We start from the raw sequence: 27,680 nt of genomic DNA, 5'->3' as shown, positions 1-27,680 counted from the left end.
TGTGAATCAGTGATGGGCTTTTGACCAAACTTGGTTTAAGTATATATTATGATGCAAAGATGAACTGATTCGATTTTGTCATGAAGAGTTCAAAGGTCAGAGGTCTTACCAGGTAAAAATGTGATACTTGAGAACACCTGAAGGGATTTAGTACAAACTTGGTACAAGCATGTATAATGATGTCATCATGTGGGTGAAGGCATATCGGTCGACATCTCGACGTCGAAGAGTGTCGTTATAGTTTTCTCTTCTGGTACATCATACTTGCTGACAAGCATATGACAGCCACGAAGAATGGCAATTTCCGTGATTATTTTGTCAGTGGCCAGTTCTGACCTTCTATAAAGATTGTCTGGCAAATTGCCATCTATCTATTTGGGCAGCCCCTGGGAGAGATGCAGTCTATGGAGCTCCTGCACTGTAGGCATCACTATTAGGCAGACCATTTCTCCAATCTTGCCTCTAAGGTTAGTTAACACTTCCAGTCTATTATGAGCTGTTCACAGTTTATTATAGTTTAAATGGCATTCATTCGATGTGCCCTGGAATACAGTAGCTTCCCACTCTGTGCTGGTGCAGTTACTTTCCATCTCGTTCCCCTGGTGGTTGTTCAATACAAAGCTCTTTGACTTCTTGGAATCTATCAGAAGGAGGCTGACCACCAATGCAGAAGGCTGGCTGTTTCTTTGCCATCAATGGTAGTTTGGTAGATTATATCATTTATCAATTATAATCTTGCTACACTCACTCTCTCTTGCCTTTGCCCATTTACACCTTCCTCCCTTCAAAGTTACTTATGCTCTTCTGAAAACCCACATCTAGTAACTCTCCCCAAGTCCAAGCTTGATGTTCACCTCCAAGCCTTTAACCCATTTCTCTCATGACAGTAGAACCGAATCCTTGTTCCTGTTATATCTTGCTCTTCCCTTCAGTGCACCAAGACTTGTCCATTACCACCTAATGGTTTCTCTTATTCCCATTCCTCAGCTCTCGTCACATAATCACGCTTAACCCGACTCCTTTTCCTCCATATTTTTTCCCCTTATCATTCTGTAATGTTTCTGTACTTTCTTGTCTGCCTGTTCCTCTTTGTTTATCTGCCAGTCTGCTAAGCTACCACCTCTGTCATATCTTTAATGGATCTCAAATTGTGTAAACAAAAACAAAAACATGGTGTCCACAGAGAACCAGTCGTATGAGAAAGTGCACACAATGACTTTGAGACACAACACAATGACACCACACCATTGACACACAATTGTACTCCCATGCCAGCACGAGTTAGAGTTACCTGTGCCAGTGGAGCTGTTTGTTGGTCCTGGCATTGTCCAGCACAACTCGATGAGTAGAGACACCACAGAAACCACGTGAGCATGGCACAAGCTCACTGGTGAAGATGCGGCATTACATGCTGAAGAGCAGGACTTGTAAAGGTTAATGAAGTATTTAAAGTAACATTGACTCCCATAAACCGAGACTGTCTGTCACGAGCCATTTTTGGTCAGAGCTTTTGGCCTCTCAGTGATTATCTATCCAAAAAAGGTTTCCTGTTTCCAGGCTCGGCAGCATCTTCTCTCAACTCCAATTGACTTGCTTCCAAAGTGAACTGAACTGTACCCGATTTGTCTTTGGTGGCATTGATTGTTGTCCGCTCTGTTTCCTTTTGTTTCTTATTTGTATCGTGCGTTCATCATGTTTTTGCCTGCCTGTTTGTTTATTTGATTTTGTGCATCTGCCTCGGCTGGTTATGTCTTCCACATATTCAACGGGCCTACTTTCTCATTCATTCTTTCATTCATTCATTCCTTACACACTGTACGCAGATGCATTGCGAGCATGCACTTCACAGCACGTCGCTGCGTCCACTTTCCGCCGCTCCAGTAGCCTCCATCTGGCCATCCCTGAGGAAAGTGCCTGGTCCATCTCATCTCTTTGGAATAGGACATTCCAGGTACCCACCTGAAGGGACCGCCTCAGGTTAATCCGAGGAGACCGTCGTCTGGTGGATGACACCTCAGCACTACCCAGACCAATACTATAGTGTGTTTTGTGGGGTGAAGTTTTTTGTGGTAGCTGGAGTGCAAATCGTGCAGGAGGACATCCACAGACGCAGTTGGAACCTTGTATGGATGGCCGTTGGCTCACAAGGATCTCCTCTGACCTTTGGCCGGTTTTGTACTTAATCCTGCTGGGTGTCCATGTCCACACACCAGCCACACCAGGGGGGCCTGGTGGGGGGAGCCGGTTTAGTCGCCGACCTTTCGACCTTGAGCAGGTTAGTACGGGTTTTTACATGACACTTGTAGCAAGTCACAGATCTGATCTGGTCTGACCTGACAATCAGGGTTGGGTGCCACCATATTGGCCAGGCTGCTTTGTACTGTCTATTAGCGTGGCACAACACAGGGCTCCCATCATCAATGGGTCCTCAACCCCAGCCTCCAAGTATCTCGATTACAGGCGCATCCCACCACGCCCAGCATTCATTCTTTGCTAAACTTTATTTTTTCCTAATCTTTCATTTCACTCATCCTTTTTTCTTTATTTTTAACCCTTCCTTTTCTTTTCTTCGTTAACTTTTCTTTTAACTTTTAACTTTTCTTCGTTCTTTCTTCCTCTCAAAAGAAGGACAAATAAAGAATAAAAAGTCATTCATAATTTCCACTCCTGCTGATCTCATCCATTAGTGATTAGTCATTCAACCCAACTCTCTCTTCCCCATATTTGGTGATTTAAATATTTAAATTGCCGCTGTACCTCTTACCTGGGTGTTGGTACCTCATTCACCAGCCATGGCACTGCAGAAAAGGGCTTTTGTGAATCCATGAGCCTGACTCAATCTGTGAACTTTTGACCCGGATTTCTGCCAATGGCAAATCCTCCCTTCTGGCCTTGGTAATGACAAAGTTTCCTGCTAATGTCTCCTGTTCTTGCACCGCTCTAATTGGTTTGTCTGATCATGTACTTCTGAGGGTCAACATCTCTCTGGCAACTTTCAGAGGGCAGCTTCAATGATGCGAGTCTGGCAGTTCACTCAGGCTGACTGGCTGGGCCTGCAAGCTGTCATCTCACTTTGGTACTGGTCTTCTATCTCCATTGCCCCTGATATTAATGCGGCTTGGGAATTTTTCCATAGAAGCCTGCTCTCACTTATGCACGGATTAATGCCATCTCATCTACTTCTCTCATAACCACCCTCTCACCGATGATACATCGAATACTGAGGTGTGGCAGTTGCTTTGAAACAGCTGGACTTCTCTTCTTGGAAGGCAAATCTGACTTAAGGCAACTTCAGATAATTCCACAAAGTCCACAAGAAGTGCGCTTGCATTCTCAGGAGAATCAGAAAACAGCAGCTGGCCAACCTCAAGACTGAACTTTCAACCCTGTCTCCTTCCTCAAAGATCTGGTGGCACCTTGTTAAGTCTGTCTCTGGAGTATGCTCCCCCTCTGTCCCTTTCCTCACTTCAAATAGGACCATAGCTAACTTTGCTCGTGACAAGGCCGAACGGCTGAATTCTGTGTTTGCTTCCAAATTTTGTATCCCCAACCCCTCGCTCTCTGTACCCACCCGATCCAGTCACACTCAAATACTCCTCACCTTTGCGTTATTCTCACCTTAGGAGGTAGAATAATTTCTGGCAACCCTCGACTCTGATTCTGCACCTACCCTGGACAACATTAGCGCACGTGTCTTAAAAATGTATGCCTGGTGTTGGCTTAATGGTTAGGGTGGCAGGCTTTGGATCCGAGGGTCCTGAGTTCAAATCCCACTCAGCTGTTGAATTAATACCAGGTGGGGTTGACTCTGCCTGTCATCATTCCGAGGTCGGCAAAATGAGTGCCAGCTTGCTGGTATCCTGTGTCGGAGTGGCGACCATCCAGGATTGTGCCCGATAGCCAAGGAGACTGCTTAAGTAGCACCAACGCTCTGCGCAGAGTATGGTCCCAAACTCCTCCTTCTCCTTAAAAATGTGCTCTGCTGCTCTTGTACAAAGTCTTTCTGCTCTTTTCACCCAATTATTTGCCTTAGGTCATCTTCCATCTGCTTGGAAGTCAGCAAATATCACCACATTACATACAAGTGGTACAGAAACAGTTCCTCTTAACTACAGACTGATTAGCTTGCTTGTAATAATCAACAAGGTCATGGAATCCAACATCACAGTCGACATTAAATCCTTCCTTTTATCCAATGGCCTGATCGAAGACCGTCAGTTTGGATTGACATATGATCACTCTACCTTGGACAATAGACATGCTGCTTTTGCTCTCCCAACAATGGATGAAGGCCATCTATTCCAGATATGAGATCAGAGCCACCTCTCAGGTCATACTGTATCTTGAGCATTTGCTACAGTCTGACATCCTGTCTTGCTCTCCGAGCTATCTGTCTGTGTCATCCAAGGTCAGCTCCTCTGATGGCTTCCTGACTTCTCCCCCTCTCATAGTCAAAGCGTGGTTCTCAACGGGATCCTCTCATCTCCTCTCCCTGTTGATTCTGGAGTGCCCCAATGCAGTCTTGGGTCCAGTCCTGTTCCGAATCTTTATCAAAGATCTTTCTGACTTCCTGGAAAATCCTTATCTCTTTATTGATGACTCCATCCTCTGCCATAGCATCCCTCATCTCTCAGCTAGTCAGGTCCAGCATCTTCCCTCTCCGCAGACCTTGATAAAATCACGCGATAGGTGAACACTTTGAATATGTCTTTCAATCCTGACAAATCTCTCATTCTCACCCTGTCTCTCTGGAAGGACTGTTTGGCGAATGCTCCCATCTACTTCCTTAATTAACCTCCTGAAGATGTTCATTCACCTCACTATCAGCCATGATCTTTCTTGGGTAGACCACATATATCTATATATACATACACATACACTGTATAATTTGGCTTTCAAAGCAAGCCTGGGCATCCTCCGTTATGCAACGGCTTTCCTTGGCACCCCTGAGCCTTTATCTATTGACAAGGCCTTCATCCACAACTTGATGGAGTAGCCGACTGCTCTCTGCTCTGGGCTGACTCCCCTGCCTGACACCTTGCTCAGCTTGATGTCGTGGAAACCAGGAACTTTAAAATCAATGGTATCTCCCATAATTAAGCTGATCATCTCTGGGCCAATTACTGTCACATCAGAGACAGGCCCGTAGTTTCTGTCTTCTTCCGCTTCCTTTCTGGTCTTGAGCCCTCTGCACTTTCTGTGTGTGCCCCCCTCCCCCTTACAGGTTTCTGCATGGCACGAGCAGTACGCCATTATCCCACTTTTCCTGAAACTCTCAAAGTTCAGGCTCACTGCTCACCTCCACTCATTTGTTCCTCTTTTGTCTCACCTGTAGAACCAACTGCTTCAATCTGTTCAATCTCATCTTCCCTTTTGTGCTTCACGCCAGCTATTCCACACCATCTCAGGTCATCCCTCATCCATGATCTTTATTACCCTCATTAACATTCCCCAAGCCCACCTCTTTCTACGTTTCCAGGTTTTTGGATTTCTTCCCCCTGCTCCCTCACGCTCCTGTTTTTTTTTTTTTTTTTTAGTTCCACTTCTGTGATTGAATTTGCACCTGTATACAGCATGTTCACCCCCTTCTTCTTCATGTCCTTCATTCCTCCAGGTATCTTTATATTTTGTCCCTCTACCCTGCTGTTCATGTATTCCACACCCCCACACACCTTATTTCCACTGTTCATTTTGTTCTGTTATGTCTTCATCCGTTCTGTGTTCTCGCTCCTCCACGAGCATCGAGTCTTTATTTTTTAAATTAAATCTGATGAGGCTTTGAGTAATTATTGCTGCTGTCTTCTCTTCTGTTTTAGTTTTCCTCCATTTCTTATGAATATTCTATTCTTTTTCCAGAATAAATATGTGATTGTAGATCGTCATATCGACAGAATGAGATCCACATTATATATATATATATATATATATATATATATATATATATATATATATATATATATATATATATATATATATATATATATATATATATATATATATATATATATATATAAATACTGTTATCATAGTTTACCTGTGTATCCCTTTCCTTCCCCACCTCTTTCTGACACCTCAAGGTTGCTTATTTACGCTTCCTACTGCAGCTGCTTGGAATCTGCTCAGAGCTGCCTGGACAACATTGTGCAGAGTCGGGATGACATCAGGACAAGGCTGGAGGTGCATCTGATCTTGTAGATGGCATTGATTATATTCAAGTATTCATATATTGGCATTTATGACTTTCTTTCCTTTATATTTCTGGCTTGCATCATGTATGGTGATGTAACAAGTCCTGAGCTTTTATATTTAAATGCTAAATCCACTACCTAAACTTCTCTAATTCATGCCCCAGTTATTGCCACATTTTTGTAGGGTTGGTTGGACGACGTTTTTGTGCCAAGTCTTTCATGGACCGGCTGTCTAGACTTCATAATTTGAGAGCTGGCAGGAATTTGTAATTTGGCCAAGGTTCCAGTGATAGCTCTCCTACTCTTTGCAAAAGACAGCCATGCGATCTTTAACGTCCACCAGGTCCTTCTGTTAGACTGGTCTTTTTGGCATAATGTCCTTCCAACATTTATGTACAAATAATCATCACAATCCATGCAAAATGCCATTGTGACTTTCAGGGTTGATATTCAAATGGCAAAATGCTAGTTTATGGCTTGGGATGGATATTCAAACTCAGGCTAGACAACTCAACGGTGAGTGAATATACCTCTAAGTGAATATACCTACAAGTGAATATACCTGTAGCAAAGTGAATATACCTACAAGCCCATAATAAGGTTTAAATATCAGAATGAATATATTCTGATATTTTAACGTGAACTTCCAGTACCCCAAAAATCCCATATACTGTTTTCACTTAAAATAACGAGCATGCACATTGCACATCTACTTCATGAAAAAGACTAATTTTGTGATTAAGCGACAGTTTGGCCCAGAAATAAACATAAACAAGATATTTACATAGGTTTTTTTCAAACGTTGATGGAACTAACATAGTGAATTCTATGAAGTTCTAATTTCAACGATTCAAAAGCCTGGTGTTGGCTTAGTAGTTAGGGTGGCTGGCTTAAGATCCTCGGGTCTTGAGTTTGAGCCCCTGTCAACTGTTGAATGAACACCAGGTGGGGTTGACTCAGCCCGTCATCCTTCTGAGATCGGTGAAATGAGTACCAGTGTACTGGTAATAGGGGCATTGCAACAGTGGCACAACCACAACTTCAGCCAATGATGCTACCTGCAACCTCGTGCTGCATATGAAGGAGGACGAGGAAGAGGAGATACTCAAAGAGTTAATCATGAGTCTTGTTGTATCTTCGTATGATGGAATTCATTCACAATAACTCTCTTCATTCATTGCATCATATTGATGACAAAAAAGTGACCATTTTAGTTGAAGTTTGAGAGGCACCGGATGTGTGTGTAAGTTGTAAAGTTGTTTTGAAAAATCTGTTTACACAAACATTCCGCTCAAATGTGGATGTAATCACGGCTTTTGAGGCCTATCCGCTCCTACCCATTTCGTTTTTGGTATTTTATTTATTCATCAGGATCGGGAATCTTAACCTGTGCATGTGAGAGACCAAGTGTAATTTGGAAGGAAAGCTGCTGTTGGAAAGCATACTCCTCTGTCTGTTTTGTTACCGATTCAATATTAATTTGTATTTGCTGTAGTTTCCCTCCCTGACTAGTTCAATGATGCTGCATTGGGAATAATTGGATGCATGGACTGTTGATATTTCTCGAGAAAATGGAGGTGCTAATGTAGAAATTTTGATAACTCCAACACCCCACCAAGTTTCAGTGGTAGATACACTCCCTTTGTGTTTTTTTTTAATGTGGATCACTGTACCCTGGCCAAATTCCTGGTTTGGATTTGGCTGCACAAAGTGTGTGTGAGTGCGTATGCATGCGTATATGGCCCACAGTGGGTAGTATACCAATGACAGCTTTTGGTTGATATAATCACTTCAGAGGGTGCGCAAACTCAGCCTGTCTGAGCTAGAGGTCTAATACCTCCATGAATTCCCAAACAATCTTTACAAGTCGTTGTGAGTTGACAGCACTTGTATTCCTATCCGCACTTTAATAACGGGCGTCTCCATTACAATTTGATATTTCCCCAAGGTCGTTCAATATTGCAGAACCGGCGGTCTTTCCTGTGTGCGGGAAGTGAAAGGCAGGAGTACTCTTCTTCTAAATTCTATATAGTTTATTGAAGGATATGAGACATGGGGAATCAAGACAACAAAACTCGGACTAACCTGGCAGAAAAACACAACAAATAAGGGAGGGGGTGACACAACCTTGATGTACAAGGAAACTAAAATCACTATGGGGCCAATCACACACACACACACACACACACACACACACACACACACACACACACACACACACACACACACACACACACACACACACACACACACACACACACACACACACACACACACACACACACACACACACACACACACACACACACACACCTGTACCACACAATGGGGAGACAGGCAATGTCTCACAAGGTCACACAATGTCTCACAAGGTTTTTGAGTGCCTTTGTTCTTCCGCCTGATTCCATGACGCGAGGCGTGGGACTCTCCGCAGCACTTGAGCAGGGCAGGGACACACACGAAATTCTGTCAGCTGGTCATAATCCTGTTCTGGAGACTTTTAAAACTTGGTCACTTAATTTGGACTAGTCAACTGCTTTGTGCTTAGTGCAGCAACTGTCATACTATCCACTGCAGTGCACAAGTGTGAACCGAGCTTTACTCCCTTCTCACAGGTCTATATAGTTCTGACACTCAGCACGATGAACCCTGCCCATAGCCACTCCTGCCCGGCTCAGCCATGGGCTGCTTGGTGTTTCTGCGGGGGATGGGGGGAGATGGGGGGAAGGCATTCTGTTCCTCACTTTATTTGGCCCCGTTAACCCCATTATACGTTCGCTGGAACCCGGACCATAGTTACAGTGCCTATAGAAGGTCTACACCCCCTTTCAAAATTTTCAACTTTTGTTGCCTTTTTACCTGCAATTAATTTGAATTAAATCAGACTTTTTACACCTTTTATTTACACATGGTAACCCACAACTTCCAAGTGAAAAACAAATTCTACAAATTTCAGAAAATTTATTAAAAATACAAAACTCGAATAACTTGGTTGAATAAGTGTCCACCCCACTGAGTTAATACTTGGTTGGAAGCACCGTTGACAGCAATTACAGCTGTGAATCTGTTGGGATTGGTCTCTGCCAACTTTGCACACCTTGATTGGGCAATATTTGCCCATTCTTCTGTACAAAACTGTTCAACTCAGTCAAGTTGTGTGGGGAGTGTTGATGGACAGCAATCTTCAAGTCATGCAACAGATTTTCGATTGGATTTTGGATGTGGCTCTGACTGGGCCACTCAAGGTCATTTATCTTTTTGTTCCTTAGCCACTCTGGTGTAGCTTTGGCTGTGTGCTTCAGGTCGTTGTCATGCTGAAAGGTGAACTTCCGTCCCAATTTCAGCTTTCTTGAAAAGGGCAACAGGTTTTCCTCTTGGATTTTTCTGCATTTTGCTCCATGCATTTTCCCTTCTATCATGACAAGTGCCCCAGTCCCTGCTGATGAAAAGCATCCCCATAACATGATGCTGCCACCACCATGCTTCACAGAAGGGATGGTGTTCTTTGGGTGATGTGATGTGTTGGATTTGTGCCAAACATATCATTTTGCATTTAGGCCAAAAAGTTCCATCTTAGTTTTGTCAGAACACAAAACCATTTGCCACATGGCTTCAGAATCTCCAGAGTGTTTTTTTACATTGTTCAAATGTGACTCAAGGTGGGCTTTTTGAGTAATGGATTATTTCTTGCCACCCTACCATACAGGCCAGGCTTGTGGAATGCTTGGGTATTGTTGTCACATGCACGCAGTGACCAGTTTTTGCTGTAAAGGCATGTACAGTTGCTCTTTCAAAGTTGCAATTGGCCTCTTGGTGGCCTCTTTGATCAACCTCCTCCTTCCTTGGTCATCCAGTTTGGAGGGATGGTCTGATTGAGGCAGGGACTTGGTGGCCTCTGTGATCAGTCTCCTCCTTGCTTGGTCATCCAGTTTGGAGGGACAGCCTGATCTGGGCAGCATCTTAGTGGTACCATCCGCCTTCCACTTCTTAATGATCGTCGTGACTGTGCTCCAAGGGATATTAAAGGCCTTTAAAATATTTTTATACCCATGCCCTGATCTGTGCCATTCCACAACTTTATCCTGGAGGTCCTTTGAAAGCTCATTGGGTCTCATGGTTGAGTTTTTGCTGTGAACTGCACCACCCACAGGTTATCTACAGGAACAGCTGATTTTACACTGAAATACTCAGAATCACTGCAATTTAACACAGGTGGAGTCCAATTAACTTGGTGTGTGATCTTGAAGGTAATTGGTTACACCTGAGCTAATTTACAATTGCTATGATAAGGGGGGTGGACACTTATCCAACCAAGATATTCTAGTTTTGTATTTTTCATAAATTTTCATAAATTTGTGGAATTTGTTTTTCACTTGGAAGTTGTGGGTTATGATGTGTAAATAAAGGTGGACAAAAAGACTGATTTAATGCAATTTAATTCCAGGCTATAAGGCAACAAAAGGTAAAAATTTTGAAAGGTGTGTAGATTTTCTATAGGCACTATATGTATGTAGTGGGTCTTGCAGGAGGTCTATGGGTCCGTGCGCGAAGCGCTATTCACTGTCCTGCGCTCTCTTACCTCTCATCGTTGCCTGACCGTGCCCGACAGGAAGGTGCATACAAATTACAATCTTAGCCCGAAGCCTGTCTATGTCGGAAACAACACCACCTTCATTATTGCACATATAAACAGGACAAATTAAACTAACGTGTTGAATATAATACAACACCGCGCCCAAGGGTTGTTGTGCCGATGGTTGCATTTACTACTTGAGAGATCAAGTTGTACTTCGACTATTTCATGTGATTATGAAATTTAGAAACAAATTTACTGCTGCAATAAACAGGTAAATGTGGGTGGCAACTACACATTCCTGAGTTTATTACATATAATGTTTCATGTATACGAATGTATCATTTGCTTTTATGCAAATTCAATTTTCATCTATGAGAAATTTATTTAGTGTATAGGAATGAATTGTGAAATATAGAAGTTTTATAACTGTCTTAATTATTGTTTTATCCAAAAATTATCATGTTTATCATCATTTGTATTCATAATTTAACTTTTCCAGGAATGTACTCTGAGGTACAATGGAGGAAAGTTTGCACTGCGTGACTTGCTTGTTGTTCCTATGCAGCGAGTCCTCAAATATCACTTGCTTCTCAAGGTTTGCATTGCTTCTTAATGGAGAGTGATGAGGTGTGAATGAAATGATGATAAAAAACCTGAAAAGTGTTTTTGAGAGAACCTTTGAAATGACGGAGTCATATTTTGTACCACAATAAAGCAGCATTCGTTCAAGGTCGATTTGAATTGGGCTATCTCATTTGAAGCCAAGTAAATGTTGAATATTGTCAATCTCCTCCAGTCATAACTGAACCAAATTATTAGTAGTATGCTTTTTGAAGTCGAAAAAAAATCATATTGTGAAGTGTGAATAATTTGCATAAAATGACAACTCAAAGACTACACACTGCACCACTCAGTGGCATAATGCCTAGACCATCTATTTTGAGTCTGGTAAGTCAGCAGTTTGATTCTGCTCATTAAAAAAGCAAAGACTTTGAAAATGGTATGCACTACTTTCTTGCTTGATGCTCAGCATTTAAAGGATAGAGCAAGGACAAACCCACTGGTTGGCATTAATGGGGAAGAGAAAATTTCTCCTTAATTGCTCTGCTGAGTGTGGAGAGAAAAGTTAACATCATAATGATGGTGTGGCAGGTATCCAGAGAGTCCCAGGAAGTTACCTCACACCCTCCAAGCTCAGCAGCTCCATTTTTCTCAAGTCTCAAGTCAAGTCCGGTGTTTTCCATGTGTTTCTTTACACGCATGTGTGATTTGTGTTGCACATTCTCCACGAGCCTCAATATAAAATGAAATAAAGTAAGAATGTCACAAAGACAAACTCGCATTTCTCAAGTCAAGTCCGGTGTTTTCCATGTGTTTCTTTACACGCATGTGTGATTTGTGTTGCACATTCTCCACGAGCCTCAATATAAAATGAAATAAAGTAAGAATGTCACAAAGACAAACTCGCATTCCAACAATTTGGCCAAATGATCGATTTTAGCAACTGCAGTAATCCCTTAAACAGCATGAGGGTTACGTTCCTGGAAAGTACCACGATATTGAAAACCATGCCAAGGTTCCTGGGCTTCGAGAAAGCATCGAGGAAGTTGGGCGGCAGCCAAAATATACACATCAGAATTGAAATAAACATGTAAAATAAATATAAATTAGCTTAACAATGAAGTCTCTGGCTGCGTTGAAGCAGATTAAACACGTCTGTAATATGTCCAATACCCCCCATCATTCCTCCCCTATTAATCTCTTAAATAATTTACCCTTTTAATCTGCTAATCTGTTATTTTATAAATCGTTCTCCCCTCCACACCCATCCCTCACCAGGAAGGTGATTGTTTTTGGCACAAAATCATCACTTTCCTTAGCCTTTTTGCTCTAGATCCAGCGTTGTCAATAACTTTATGCTTGCGGGCCATTATTAGTGGGTTCTGTGCCACAAAAGGCATCAAAAGGATTGTGGTGCAAGATAACCATACAGGTGAACGAAAATGATGACTCACAAGTCAACTCAAAAACCACGATTTGTTTTAATTAAGTCCCGTGATAACTAAATCAGTACACAAAGAGGTTTCCTGCAATTGGTCAAAACCGCAATATTCAAACCTGTGATATTTAAGGGCTTACTGTACTTGGTTAAAAAAAGCCTTCTTTACAAAACAAGGCAGGTTGACAGGAAAATTTATGAGATGAAGCTTTTTTAAAATTGAAAATGCATGGGAAATAATCACTGTGTTTAGGTGAATTTAATTTATTTGAGCTTTTTAAGATTGCAAATATACATTATACATACATCATACAAAATCAATTAAAAGTAATAGACGAGAACAGCACTCAGTAGAGTACATCGTCTCACCTCACTTGCTCATTCTGAACCAAAACTACCATCATTAACTGAACATGCTACTATTATGGCCCACATACCCGTATAATCCATGCACCCTCTTATGTCACATACATTGCCATTATCTGTAGCTTTATTGATTATTGCTTGATTATTAGGATATTTAATGACCAGTTTTGTGCACATTAAGGCAAAATTGCATTAATGAGGATGATTATGAAAAAAAAATATTCAAACTACTGGATATTCCCAATGACTAATCGATCATACGTATGAAGGCAGGCATTGATCTGTTAATCAGTTCTGGAGAAGATTTTTTAAAACGTTTTTATTGTAAATCCAATATGGCCACCAGACCACGTGAAAGATGACGCCATAAATGTTATTCTTTACTCATATCAGGTCCTACATAAGATAATTTTATATGAAGTTTCAGATTTTTCAGATAATGATCTTGACTCAACAAATTATGGCTGGAGTACTATTTCACCGATGAAGTCATCATTATCACCCTATATACCCATGGAGAGTTGATGACTGATAAAGTTTCATTTTTTTTTTTGTGTGTGTTGAGCGGTTTTGGAGAAGAAGATGTCCAATTTTTTCCCTTTAACGAATCCTTTTCCTCCCATACTATGTGACCTATGACATCAGAGTTAGCAATAAAATATTCTCCATGGGAAGTCCCTCCTATGTTTAAAATTTCGCATCGATCGGCCAAGTGGTTGCACAGAAAAACTAGAACGGCATTCTTCGACATCGCGACATTGACAGAAATTCCTCCACCCACATTATTACATCATTATACATACTTGTACTGAGTTTGATTTAAATCCCTGAATACAGATTCTAAACATCAAGTAATTCAGGTTGAAATATAAATGATATATTTCCCATGACTAACGCGATCATGGTCAAAAAAGGAGACGGACGGATGTACGGCAAACGGTGCACGATGATAATACCTTACTGGAATTTAAATTCCAGATAAGCTAATAAAATTACTAACGACTCACCTCAAGCATTATAGTTGTGAAAACAACCCAAATGGTCATTTAATCAACCAAAATTCAGATGTGTGCAGTAAAAGTTTTGGACAGAATAAATTCACCTTTACTGAGTGGCAACAAAATGGTAAATGGCGCTAACACTGAAATTGTGTGTGCTCCCTTTCGGTGACGAATGCGACGTCACTTCTGTGAACGTGAGCTCACTTCCTGCATGGCAGATAAATAAATACACGGCTTTTATGTATGTCGATATATGATGGGCAGCCAGAGCTCAAAAAGTGGTTCCAATTGTGTAAATTCTTATTGAGTCATCCATATCATTAAATAATGACACAAAGTTAAGTGAGGAGATGCTGATATCTTATATAATTGTCCAATAAGGTCACTGGTAGTAAGTTAACAGAGATGTGTACAAAATGAGGATCCATACACAATGTATAAACCAATAGTATTAATGTTAGAATTGATGAACCGTATGGTTATGTTGGACTATAAACCCATTCTTGTGCACTCGTTTTGCTAAAAGATGGCTACAAAATATATATTTTTTTACAGCTATCTGTATTAATATCCATCTATTGCAGGAATTACTCAAGCATACAATGGAACCAGCATGCAAGCCTCAGGTTAAGCATGCCCTGGAAGCCATGGAGGTACGTTCTGTTCATGCCAGTCGACACAATTGCTCCTCCATGAGCCTCGACTTTGTGTAAAAAGGTTGCCCCTGCAGCAATATTTTTTGCTGTGATATTTAGAACAGTCACTGATGGATTGATTCGTTTTGTTTCTTTAGTATGGTGACAATAAATGTTCTCGTTATTCTGTGAATCCTGAATATGAGTGACCTTTTAACTCTGCTTCAGCACAGAATTGTATATGCTTTTGGGAACCTTTATTTATTTATCTATACTTTACCATCTCCACGACAAACACACAACTTAGAATAGTGAATTTGTTTTTATACACGTCACCTCATACCGCTGCAGACATATCTACTGCCTCAAATTATTTATTTATACACACACACACACACACACACACGCACACACGCACACACGCACACACGCACACACGCACACACGCACACACGCACACACGCACACACGCACGCACGCACGCACACACACACACACACACACAAGCATTTGATAGTGTCCCACACTCATGGATGATAAAGTGCATGCAAATGTACAATATCAATCTCCAAATGTATCAAGCTGGTTGAGAAAGCAATGGATCTATGAAATACCACACTAATACTGGAGCACTCAGAAATAGGAAAGATTGAAACACCAGGAGTGAAAATACAGCACAGGATCTTCCAAAGAAACAGCCTTTCCCCCCTCCATTTTGCCTTGCTCTAGATGCACTCAGTAACCTCAATGAACAAGGACACAGTTATTCCCCAACAATCAATAAAATAATATCCAAAGAACCAAGAAACGTGACGTATCTACTTTACATGGATGAATTAAAACTCTTTGCACAGGAAAACTGAAATTAGTGGGACAGTACTCTGAGGACATCCAAATGGAATTTTGCCTCGGTAAGTGATAAGAAGAAGGCCACCAAATATGTTTTAATAATGTGCAAAACAATGACCGAAGTACACCTGCATAGAACGAGAATTATCCTGAAAACATACCTCTCCCCAAGGAACAAAACCAAAGCCATAAAACAACGAGCAGTACCAGTGTTCCAATACAGCTACAGAATAGTAAACTGGCCACAAGTGGAAATCAGAAAACTAGATATCAGAACAAGAGAACTCCACACAAGCCACAAAATGTTCTTAAAAAAAAAAATCAATGCATCCTTAGAATGTACCTACCGAGGAAAGAAGGAGGTGGCGGCCTAAGGGAACCCAATAAAGTGCCCAGAACGATGACTGTAGGATTAGCATGGTACATGAAAAGTTCAATAGACTACCAAATACAACTTGTGCACAAGCTTGAACACAACAAGCCAGAAAAGGTATCTGTGTTGACTGACTGACTGATCACAACTTTGAGGTTTGGGGTCCTTTGATGTTGAGTAATCTACTAATGTGGACCTGCGCCTGGGGTGGTGGATCTGCCGTTTGGAGAGGTTCTAGGCCGAAAGGATCGAAACATCAATGAAAAACGGTGCCCAGCTGATGATGTTGGCAGTTGGGAAATCAGTCAATTGCTTTTAAGTTAACGTTATATCTTAAAATAAATTTGAAAAAAAAATAAAGCTTTTTATAGTACTCACCAGTACAATATATCTGTGTTTGTGTGTGACAAACATACACGACATGGCCAAAAAGTATGTGGACACCCGCTCGTCCAATATCTCATTCCAAAATCATGGGCATTAATATGGAGTTGGTCCCCCCTTTGCTGCAATAACAGCCTCCACTCTTCTTGGAAGGCTTTCCACGAGATGCTGGAACATTGCTGTGGAGATTTGCTTCCATTCAGCCACAAAGAGCATTAGTGAGGTCGGGCACTGATGTTGGGTGATTTTGTCTGGCTCGCAGTCGGCGTTCCAATTCATCCCAAAGGTGTTCGATGGGGTTGAGGTCGGGGCTCTGTGCAGGCCAGTCAAGCTCTTCCACACCAATCTCGACAAATCATTTCTGTATGGACCTCGCTTTGTGCACGGGGGCATTGTCACACTGAAACAGGAAAGGGCCTTCCCAGAACTGTTGCCACAAAGTTGGAAAAACAGAACTGTCTAGAATGCCATTGTACGCTGTGGCGTTAAGATTTCCCTTCACTGGAACAAAGGGGCCTAGCCCGAACCATGAAAAACAGCCCCAAACCATTATTCCTCCTCCACCAAATTTTACAGTTGGCACTATGCATTCGAGCAGGTAGCGTTCTCCTGGCATCCGACAAACCCAGATTCATCCGTTGGACTGCCAGATGGTGAATCGTGATTCATCCCTCCGGAGAATGCGTTTCTACTGCTCCAGAGTCCAATGGTGGTGAGCTTTGCACCACTCCAGCTAACGCTTGGCATTGTGAAGGGTGATCTTAGGCTTGTGAGAGGCTGTTCGGCCATGGAAACCAATTTCATGAATCTCTCGATGAACAGTGCTTGTGTTGACATTGCTTCCAGAGTCATTTTAGAACTCAATAGTGAGTGTTGCAACCAACGACAGATGATTTTTCCATGCTACGCGCTTCAGCGCTTGGCAGTCCCGTTCTGTGAGCTTGTGTGAGCTGATGCCGACCACTGCATGGCTGAGCTGTTGTTGCTCCTAGACGTTTCCATTTCACAATAACAGCACTTACAGTTGACCAGTGCAGCTCGAGAAGGGCAGAAATTTGATGAACTGACATGTTGGAAAGGTGGCATCATGTAAAGGTGCCATGTTGAAAGTCAATGAGCTCTTCAGTATGGCCCATTCTACTGTTTATGTTTATCAATTGAGATTGCCTGGTTGTGTGCTTGATTTTATACACCTTTCAGCAATGGCTGTGGCTGAAATAGTGGAATTCACTGATTAGAAGGGGTGTATGCATACTTTTTGACATGTAGTGTATGTGTTTATATATGTGTGGATGTGTTGTGGTGTGTGTGTGTGTGTGTGTGTGTGTGTGTGTGTGTGTGTGTGTGTGTGTGTGTGTGTGTGTGTGTGTGTGTGTGTGTGTGTTTGTCTGTATTGTTATGTCTGGATTCCTTCTTGGGACTACGGTGCAGTCATTGGTTTTTATTTTGATCACCTTGCCAAAAACTTCCAAAAACAGGTGCGAATAGAAGATGTCATGTACCAAACCGAAACAGCAACAAATACAGTCCCAACGATTGAAAAAAAGACAAAAGAAAAATACAAGACAAAATATCAACAGATATCTAGTGACAACTGGGAAACAGACAAAAGAGCAGGGCAATATATAAAAGAGTTGGACAGATTGGGGATTGACAAATGAGCACTGGAATGGCTCAGAAGAGTTCAACACAATTGGGACGGAGAACGGATCATTGTAAATGCCCAAAACCAAGGACACTACACAAATGGCAGAAATGGCCAATCAGACAAGTGTAGGTTATGTAAGGTACAAAGAGAAAGCATGAGTCACCTCTTAGCGGGAAGTAAAAAAAAAACTCACATCAGAACAGCTGTACACACAAAGGCACAACAAGGTATGTAGAGAAATCCACCAACACATCTGCAGAAATTTCAATATCCCAGTTCCACAAAAGGCATGGAAACATGAACCAAAAACAATCAATGAAAACAAGGATAAAATGCTCACGTACGACCTGATGATCCCTTCCAGTGTAAACATAGAAAACAAAGCACTGCAACCAGACATAGTACTCAATTGCAAAAAGGAAAGTAAGTCATTGTGAATTGCGGTTTCATTACCCAGTTATTTTTCTCCAAATAATGCGGAAAGAAAGAAAATGACCAAATATCAAGATCTCAAGAATGAAGTGAAAAGATCATGGAAGCTGAAGAGCACTGGAATTGTGCCAGTGATAATTGGAGCAACGGGAATGATAATGAACATCAAAAATATCCTACAAACCATCCCTGGGAACATTACCACAAATTAAATACAGTTGGAGGCTGGCTGGCTCAGCCTCCTGAAAAGAGCCCTCAGAACAAATCTCTGAGAACAACACAACTTCACAACTTAGTCCATGAATCACCATCCTTCACTGAAACGAAGGTGGATACTTCGAGTACTGTGAGGGCTCTGTTCCACCTTCTGAAACTCAAATTATGGAGATAACAATCGACACACACACACACACACACACACACACACACGTATTGTGCTCACAGTAAATGTTTTGTGGACAACCTAACGTAGGCATCTCAAGAACTATGTTTTTTAATTCAAAATTTGGGCATGATGACAAATCGTTTTTGGAGTATTTAGCTGAGTGTATCAGTATTGAGTAATCAACTGATGAGTGCAAGGTTGTTGAAAATATTTATTCTTCACTCTGCACTGTTTTTTTTATGCCTCCGCCGACGAAGTTGCCAGAGGCATTGTGTTTTCAGGTTGTCCGTCCGTCCGTGCGTACATACGTCCGTTCATGCTAATTTTCTCTCTTTTCTCTGCAATCGCTTATGCGATTGATACAAATTTTTCACCATACATACCATACTCATGTAGAATGTTTTCATGATAATCATGACATGGGTCACATCGTGTGGCAGTTGGATGTTGGAAAAACAAAAGGAAAGACTTTGGACCTCTGTATCTCTGAAACCACTTCATGGAAAAAATTGAAACCTGGCACATGTGAAGTCCTCCCCATGGGAAATAAGTGTGATTTATTGATGATGTCATAAGTGGCTTCGTTATGACCAGGGTTCACACAATTTTTAAAAATCAAGTTCTCCAATGAGTACCAGCAGAAATGGTTGTTGGGTACTCAGGGGAATTTTTTTTGTGAACTTTGAGTGCGCTCGTCTGCTTTCCCAAGCGCCTCTCAGTTTAGTATGCATCTTACTCCTCTGTAAGTACTCTATTAGAACGTTCACTCCAGGGAGACTCACAAAACCACTCTTTTTTTATTTATTTTTATTTTTCGTTCTGGATGCTCTTGAACCTCTTCTTCCTCTTCGCTCTCATGTTCTCCTTAGATCTATTTTTTTTTATCTTAAAAGTTATAAACATACAATATGGGTTATAAATTATATTGTTATAATTTATAAATTTAATTTTGTACACTTAAATTTTTAAATCACAGTATATCAGAATGATCACGGAAGAATCTTTTCTGTACTAGCAGAGAAAAACTTCCATCAAAAGCCTCTGTTGTGGTAGTAGTATGCTTTTAAGCTTTCTGAGCATCTCTGAAATAGGCATTTAGGTTTTTTTTTTTTACCGCACATGGGTACCTGCGTACCAGTTATGTGAACCGCTAGTAATGACGTCATAATTGCATACGTCAAACGCTTTATCCGATCAGCATGAACATTTTTGAGGTTTATCTAGGACTAAAATGTAAGGGGGAGAAAATTGATGACGTCATCTGTCACGTGCTTCGGCAACCATATTGTTTTTAACATAAAAACCTTCAAAAATGTTCTTCTCCGAAATGGTTGAACAGATTGAAGTGAAACTTTACAGGTATGATCACTTATCCATGAGGAACAAAAAGACCTCCACCAATGACATCATAGGTCACTTGGTTTGGCTGCGGTGATTTTTTTGGAAGAATAAACATTTTAAAATCTTCTCCAGAATGGCTTGACAGATCGATGGGAAACCTCACCCACATGTTCCCCAAGCCTTGGGGATACCAGTGTGTTCACGAATAATTAATAGGTCACATTGTCTGGCTGCCAGAATTATTTAATATTTTGAATTTGGGTTCAGGGATAAATTAAACTTGGTACAAGTATGCATATAATGATGTAATAATGTGGGTGGACGCATACCTGGAGACATCACAACATCGAAGAGTGCCCTAGTTTTGTTTAAATAATTGAGGCTCGTGTAAGAGCTAGTACTAGTACACTGAATGGATCAGGACACAACAGGACTAATGGAACAGCAGAGAGAGAGAGAGAGAGAGAGAGAGAGAGAGAGAGAGAGAGAGAGAGAGAGAGAGAGAGAGAGAGAGAGAGAGAGAGAGAGAGAGAGAGAGAGAGAGAGAGAGAGAGAGAGAGAGAGAGAGAGAGAGAGAGAGAGAGAGATAGAGATAGAGATAGAGATAGAGATAGAGATAGAGATAGAGATAGAGATAGAGATAGAGAGAGAGAGAGAGAGAGAGATAGAGATAGAGATAGAGATAGAGATAGAGATAGAGATAGAGATAGAGATAGAGAGAGAGATAGAGATAGAGATAGAGAGAGAGAGAGAGATAGAGATAGAGATAGAGAGAGAGAGATAGAGAGAGAGAGAGAGAGAGAGAGAGAGAGAGAGAGAGAGAGAGAGAGAGAGAGAGAGAGAGAGAGAGAGAGAGAGAGAGAGAGAGAGAGAGAGAGAGAGAGAGAGAGAGAGAGAGAGAGAGAGAGAGAGAGAGAGAGAGACAGAGACAGAGAGAGAGAGAGAGAGAGAGAGAGAGAGAGAGAGAGAGAGAGAGAGAGAGAGAGAGAGAGAACACACGAGAGAACACCAGTAGCAGAGCCAAAGGCTAAGTTAGGGGAAGGCAGAAAAACAATCGGTTCGGGGAGGAATGGGGGCAGGAGAGAATGCATGGAGTGGACAAGATGGATACAGAAGGGACCTCTCAGGAGGGAAAACTGGAAATTTGGAAGGAGGTGTGATTGGAGTGGGGTGTGGAGGATGGGAGGGGCGGGGTGGGATGGGAGGATTGGTTTATTTCTAAGTTTATTCATTAGTTATTAGTTTGATCTTAAGCTGCTTACTTGCTTTAGCTCTCCAGTACTTTATGGAAATAAAACATTGTGTAACTTTGCCTTACTTGTAAAATAAACAATGTGCGATGCTTCTGTTTGTCTCTGGCAGGACTTAGCTTTTTATGTGAACGAGGTTAAACGAGATAATGAGACCCTGAAGCAGATCGCAGAGATTGAGAAGAGTTTCGATGGCATGGTGAGTTTCACCTTGTATATGCTTATCCCTCATTAAAGGCAAGCATCAACCTCAAGCACATCTTCAGAACTTCTCAATCCCCTTCAACCAATTTTGCAAACCAAAAATATTTTAAAAATCTTTGTCTTGTGAGAAAATAATTTTCCTTTCTGCTTTTGTAAGGTACCATTCCTTCAGGAGTTTGGGAGACCAAAAATGGATGGGGATATCAAGGTTGTTCAAGTCGGCCGTGCAAGGCAGGATAGGTAAGTCGTGTTTGGACATGGATATTTACTGACTAAGGGAAGAACCAGTTTTGACATTTTTATGTTCATCTTGGATGTTTTTGTTGATTTTATTTTGCGAAAGATCACATTGTTTTTTTATGTGGTCTATAAGACTTGCAGAGGAGCTTCAACACAAATCACACAGCCAAACTGTTTATACATGGAGACAAATACATGGGACAACATCAGATTTGACTTGAGACAAACACAGTGGCTCAGCTTGGGCGAAGTGACATAACCTTCCGGGTGGTGCGTTCCAAGGTACTAAAAATGCCACCGGTGCAGTCGATTTTACCTCTTAAGACATTGTGGCAATGAAGGAGAAATTTTCTCCTCCTCATGGATTTCAACCCATGGTGTTTATCTATATTTTAACCTTTAAATGATGAGCATCGAGCAAAGAAGCATCGTGTACCATTGTAAAAGTCTTTGCTATGACTCGGCCAGAATTGGAATCGACCCACCGACTTGACAAAGTCAGAGTGGATGCTCCAACGATTATGCCACGGAGGCTCGTCAATTGCTTTCATTCCTCATTCCATTTGGTCGCATTCCATACACAATTGAAACAAGGAAAATAGCAATCAGAGATTGCAGACCCTCACCAGGACTTGTTTTGTTTGGTGTTTGTGTAGTTTTGTGTGTTGTGTTTTGTGTGGTGTCTTTGTACTGGTGTGTTATATAATTAATAAGAGACATCATTAGAATTGCCAATTTATAACTGCCGGCAGTGATGACCTGGTACCAAGATGTCCCGCTTTGATGCAACCCCATTTTCATTGGATACCTGATCCTGACCCATGACGTTTTTCTGATTATTATTCAATTGAATTTAGAATGGGATTAAAATAAATTAAATTAAAATCAAATGGAAGACCAAATAGGCATTGGTGTAATCAGAAGCAACCCAAACAAGCAAAAATCAAAAATGAAGTCATCAGGTGGAACCTGGATAGTATTCACATTTCAGCTGCTACACCTCTACCCTCAAACCCATCCAGGCACAGCCTCGTGAGCCGAATTTAAAAAAAAGAAAAAAAAAGAACCCAGACAAAAAAAAATCAAATCATTCTGCATGCCATGCCATGCATCCAATGAAGTTGAAATTTAAAACATGTATTCCCCATCACTACTCAATCGCAATTTTGAAGTTTCACGTCGATTGATTAAGCAGTTCCAGAGAAAACGTTATTTAATATTTTCTTCAATCCAATATGGCTTCCAAAGCATGTGAAATCAATTATTCCTTCACAAAGTTGTACACCCAAAGCTTGGGGAACATTTATGTGAAGTTTACCCTTGATCTGTCCAGCCAGTAGAGAGAAGATTTTTTTTTATAGGTTTTAGGGTAAATCCAATATGGCTGCCAAAGCATGTGACCGATGACATCATATGTGTGACCCTTTTGTTCCTCATGGATACGCGGTCATACATGTAAAGTTTCGCCTCAATCGGTTCAGCCACTTCAGAGAAGAAGATTTTTGAAGGTTTTTTTTTTCTTAAACAATATGGCAACCGAAGCACATGACTGATGACGTCATCAACTTTTTTTCTATGGACCATTTTATCCCGAGATGACCCTCAAAAATGTTCATACTGATCAGATGTAGCATTCTACATATATATGCAGTTATGACATCATTAAAAAAATGACACTTATTCCCCATGAGGAGTACTTGCTATGTGCCAAGTTAAAAATTTTTCCTTGGTGCGGTTTCACAGATACAGAGGTCCAAAGTTTTTTGTTTTTTCCAACATGGCTGCCATACCACGTGACATACCTATGATGTCATACGTATCATGAAAACATTCTACATGAGTAGTCGCTCCTATGGTGAAAAATTCATCTCAATACAACAAGTGATTGTGAAGAAAAACACTGAAGTTCTGTGCAGACAAACGGATAAACAAACAAACGGACCCAAATGCAACACCGTCTCCTTCGGCGAGGGTAATCATTGACCGGTGAGAAAACAGCTGGCCTTAGCTTTCCAAATCATGTCATCAGTCTGTCTTCTCATGCAGTTGTCTTCCTCTTCCTGCTTTCACCACTTTTGTTTGTATGTTGTTCATCTTGAAAGGTCTCACCTTCTCACTCTGTCTCCCTGAAAAGACTGTCTGACCAACCCTCCCATATACTTCCTCAACAATCCTCTTAAAGACGTTTAGTCACTCAAACTTTAAGGCCCCACCATCAGCCATGATCTTTATTGGACAAACCACATATCGAAGGTGCTCTCCAAAGCCATCCACGGACTGGGCATTCCTCATCATGCAAAGTCTTTCCTTGACACGTGTTGATGTTTATCGATTTACAAAGCCTTCATCTGCAGCTTGATGGAGTACTACTTTCTCCTTAGGGCTGGTGCCCGTGATTGTACTGTAATGCCTCACACATTGCTCACCTTAATGCCGTAGAAAGGAAGACCTTCAATATCACGAGTATCTACTGTGATGAAGATTAATCTCTGGACCTGTTATTTCACATTGCAGACAGGTTGATGGTCTCTTTGTCTTCCACTGCCTCCTTTCTGATTTTTCACCCTCTGCCCTTTCCATGCTCTTTCCACCCCATCCATCCCGTTTCTGAAGGGGTGACGTGGTCAGCCAGTAATCCACTTCTGGGGAAACTCCCAAAACCGATGCTCATCGCTCACCTCCACTCATTCGTTCCTCTCTTTTCCTACCTCTGGAACTAACTTTGGCTGATCAATGTCATTCCTCACTCCAGGGCTTCAAGACATCTGTTCCACAACCACGATCTTCTCTACCCGCATTAACCCTCTCCAAGCCCACATCTTTCTGGGTTTCCATGTCTTTCCCCTGCTCCCTCACCATCATATTTATTTTATTTTTATTTAATTCTTTTTGTTTTTCTCTCTTTATTTTTTGTTACATTTCTGCTTCTTCCTCAGTTTTCTCTTCCACTTCATTGTTTGAAAGTTTGCGACTATATCCATCTTGTTTACCCTCCTGTGTCCTCCTCCCCATGCTCTCATTCTTGTCCTTTCTTCCCCAGTTCTCCTATTTTATCATTTTACCCTGCAGATGGTGTCCTCCTCTCCCACTCTTTCTGGTGTCCTTTTCGTTCTGCTACATCTTGGTTTATTCTGTGTTTTAGCTCCTCCATGAGCCTCGACTCTGCATATAAAAAAGTCACCACTTTCTCACTCTCTGCTTGTTTTTGGTCCCTGCTCCATTATGTTCATATTACATGTAATCAGAGGATTATAAATTTCTCGTTGTTGTATGCTTGAAGGGGGAGTTTTCATTTACTTCAAAAATCATTCTCCATGAACAAGGTACTTCTCAAGTTTGCATCGAAGATCTTACCTCTGCTCATTTTCTTGGTTGACAAGGTCTTGCCTACCACCTCATTCCACCCACCTATCTCTGTGACTGCCTTGGTATACCAGCCAACTCCAGTCAGTGTGCCATGATAATGTACGTCCCGTGACCTCAATTTGGACCGAGCACACACATATCACACAGTCTTAAATGAGACCCTATTTGTGGCTGAAATGTCAGACCTTTATCTTCAAACCTTAACCTTTATTTTGTGTTCTTCTACACACATTGAAAATCAGGAAAGTGGCCTATTTTTGCCCCAATGATGGTGCATGCAGTTGGCAGCAACAGCAGTAGCAGCAGCAAAAAAAAATCCTTTACTCTCATCCATGACAGAGGTTATTCAAGTCATTTGTATATGCTAGGCCACTTGGCTGTATCGGTACTTTCCTGGATTCGTTTCTCGCTACAATACAAATCCATTGTGCTTGCATTCCATAGATGGAGTTTATATTGGTTTAATCCATTTATATTTGTTAAGTAACATATGCAACCTTGATTTATTTCATATTTTAAATAATTATGCCATTAGCTTTCTTATTGTTAAACTTGTACTTGTTTAAACATTAAAAAAACTACTACTTCTTTGTTTATATACAGCACAAGGCTGCGGTGTAGCATCATTGGCTGAAAGCGCGGCTGTGCTGCTGATGTAATGCCCGTTGCTGGTTAGGGCAGGAATTTGTAATTTGTTCAAGCTGCCGGTGATAGCTTACCTACTCTTCGTGAAAGACACTGTGGGATCTTTTGTGTCCACCAACAAATGCTGGCAGATGGGACTCTCATTTAACATCCATCCGAGGGATGGCACACATACTGATAAACCACCCTGCCAGTTGGACGCAGTGACGCGCTGCTTCATGTTCCCATACCTGACCTGACCTGACCCGACCCTGCCTGTGAAACTCCAGGATGACAGTTTATAACTGGTTCGGAATTAGGACCCAGGCTCGACAGCTTAGAGGCCAGGGGTGCGTACCTGTCGGCCATCCTGTCAGCCCACAAAACTACTGAAAAGCATATTTAATCGACTAGGTTGTTGTGAAATTGGATCAAGACCAGCAAGAGACAATTAAACAACATGTGTCTTTATTCCGAATCACGAAGTGCTTTCTTTTTTTGCTATCAATACCATTTTCATGGTCTTTTTTTTGTGCAAGTAAATAAATAATGAATAAAATAAAATCGGAGGGTGGTGCAAGTGAAGATCGCTTTCTCTGTCATTCTAGGTTCATATTCCTCTTTGACAAGGCAGTGCTTATGTGCAAGAAAAAAGGAGACAATTTTGAACTGAAGCAGGTCCTGGACCTTTACAACTACAAGATCACCGACGACCCAACAAGCAACCGTGACTCACGCAAGGTAACCTTTTTCTGGTTGAGTTCCCAAGACCGCTGATTGCTGAGTAACCAATGTACTTTGAGAGCATTTTTATGGGCTGGAATGAGATTTGTTTGATTTCATTTTTGTGTAACCACTTGTATGGTGGTGATAAGGTTCTGTCATGAATTTGGGCTAGTAGTGGAGGTGTATTCTTGTGACTCGTCCAATTGTGGGATGATGTCCTCCTGTGACTGTCACAGGCGAGTATAATGTTAAACTTTCATAATATTACCTGTATGTGAGGTATTTTTTTCTGTCTGTTTTACTTGTTTTGCACACGCTGTCGACTTTGCCTCTGTGTCTGATCACGGCATGCACGGCTCTAGGCACGCACGGTAAGTCCTCAAAGCAATGTGGCACTGTGGGGCGGTTGGGCTACTACTTTCACTAGAACAATACAACCGATCATGCACTAACTATAGAAGCATACTGCCACACAGAATGATTGGGGAGATGGGAAGGATGCAGAGGGAAAACATAGAAAAGAAGAACAAAGATTTGCACGACCTGTTTGTTTTAGTTCACAGTAATTGTTTAAACGTTTTATTGCTTTGTGCTTGTTTCACCTGTAGTGGACACACAGTTTCTACCTGACACCTCTGAGTGCTGGTGAAGGTTTCCAGTTCTTGTGCAAGACAGAGGAGCTGAAGAAGAAGTGGGTGAAGAATTTTGAAATGGCACTGTGAGTAAACATGTTTTGAAGCATTAAAATATTTTGAAGCAGAAACTAATAGTTTATATAATACTAGCAGGGGTACCCAGTGTTGCCCAGTCTTTTTTTTTCGTGTGGGCCTAAAACACTTCCTTACACCCACTAAGGAATGGGGTCCTGACACACTTCCCTACACCCAAGATAGAGCGATTTAAATAAATAAATAAAATCCACAAAAAATCCAACTTTTTTTTTCTCCAATTTTTCAAAAATTGCTTAAATACTTCCTGGTATTCACTAATGAACCTCTGAAAGTTTGAGGAAGATCTGTTCAGCCATTTCTGACAAAAATGGTGACACACACACACACACACACACACACACACACACACACACACACACACA

At 41.4% G+C, this 27,680-nt stretch overlaps 1 protein-coding gene across 5 annotated transcripts in view; it reads left to right on the top strand.

The window, feature by feature from the left end:
- LOC147013066 (guanine nucleotide exchange factor VAV2-like) overlaps nucleotides 1-27,680 on the top strand; it is a 151,894-nt gene that overhangs the window by 81,131 nt on the left and 43,083 nt on the right. For 4 of the 5 annotated variants that reach the window (XM_085854564.1, XM_085854560.1, XM_085854563.1 and 1 more), the window contains 7 exons: nucleotides 6,078-6,177; nucleotides 11,264-11,359; nucleotides 14,715-14,783; nucleotides 21,540-21,626; nucleotides 21,789-21,871; nucleotides 26,470-26,602; nucleotides 27,196-27,305. In XM_085854564.1, the coding sequence (XP_085710690.1) occupies nucleotides 6,078-6,177; nucleotides 11,264-11,359; nucleotides 14,715-14,783; nucleotides 21,540-21,626; nucleotides 21,789-21,871; nucleotides 26,470-26,602; nucleotides 27,196-27,305 (678 nt within the window). The remainder of the gene's footprint in view (nucleotides 1-6,077; nucleotides 6,178-11,263; nucleotides 11,360-14,714; nucleotides 14,784-21,539; nucleotides 21,627-21,788; nucleotides 21,872-26,469; nucleotides 26,603-27,195; nucleotides 27,306-27,680) is intronic. The other variant, XM_085854562.1, reaches the window with a different exon arrangement.

The sequence above is a fragment of the Eptatretus burgeri genome, chromosome 14 (assembly GCF_056783735.1).
Source record: "Eptatretus burgeri isolate ZD-2024b chromosome 14, Ebu_testis_v1, whole genome shotgun sequence".
In the NCBI taxonomy this organism is placed as follows: domain Eukaryota; kingdom Metazoa; phylum Chordata; class Myxini; order Myxiniformes; family Myxinidae; genus Eptatretus; species Eptatretus burgeri.
The sequence above is the reverse complement of the archived record's forward strand: the minus strand, read 5'-3'. Positions and strand labels throughout refer to the sequence as shown.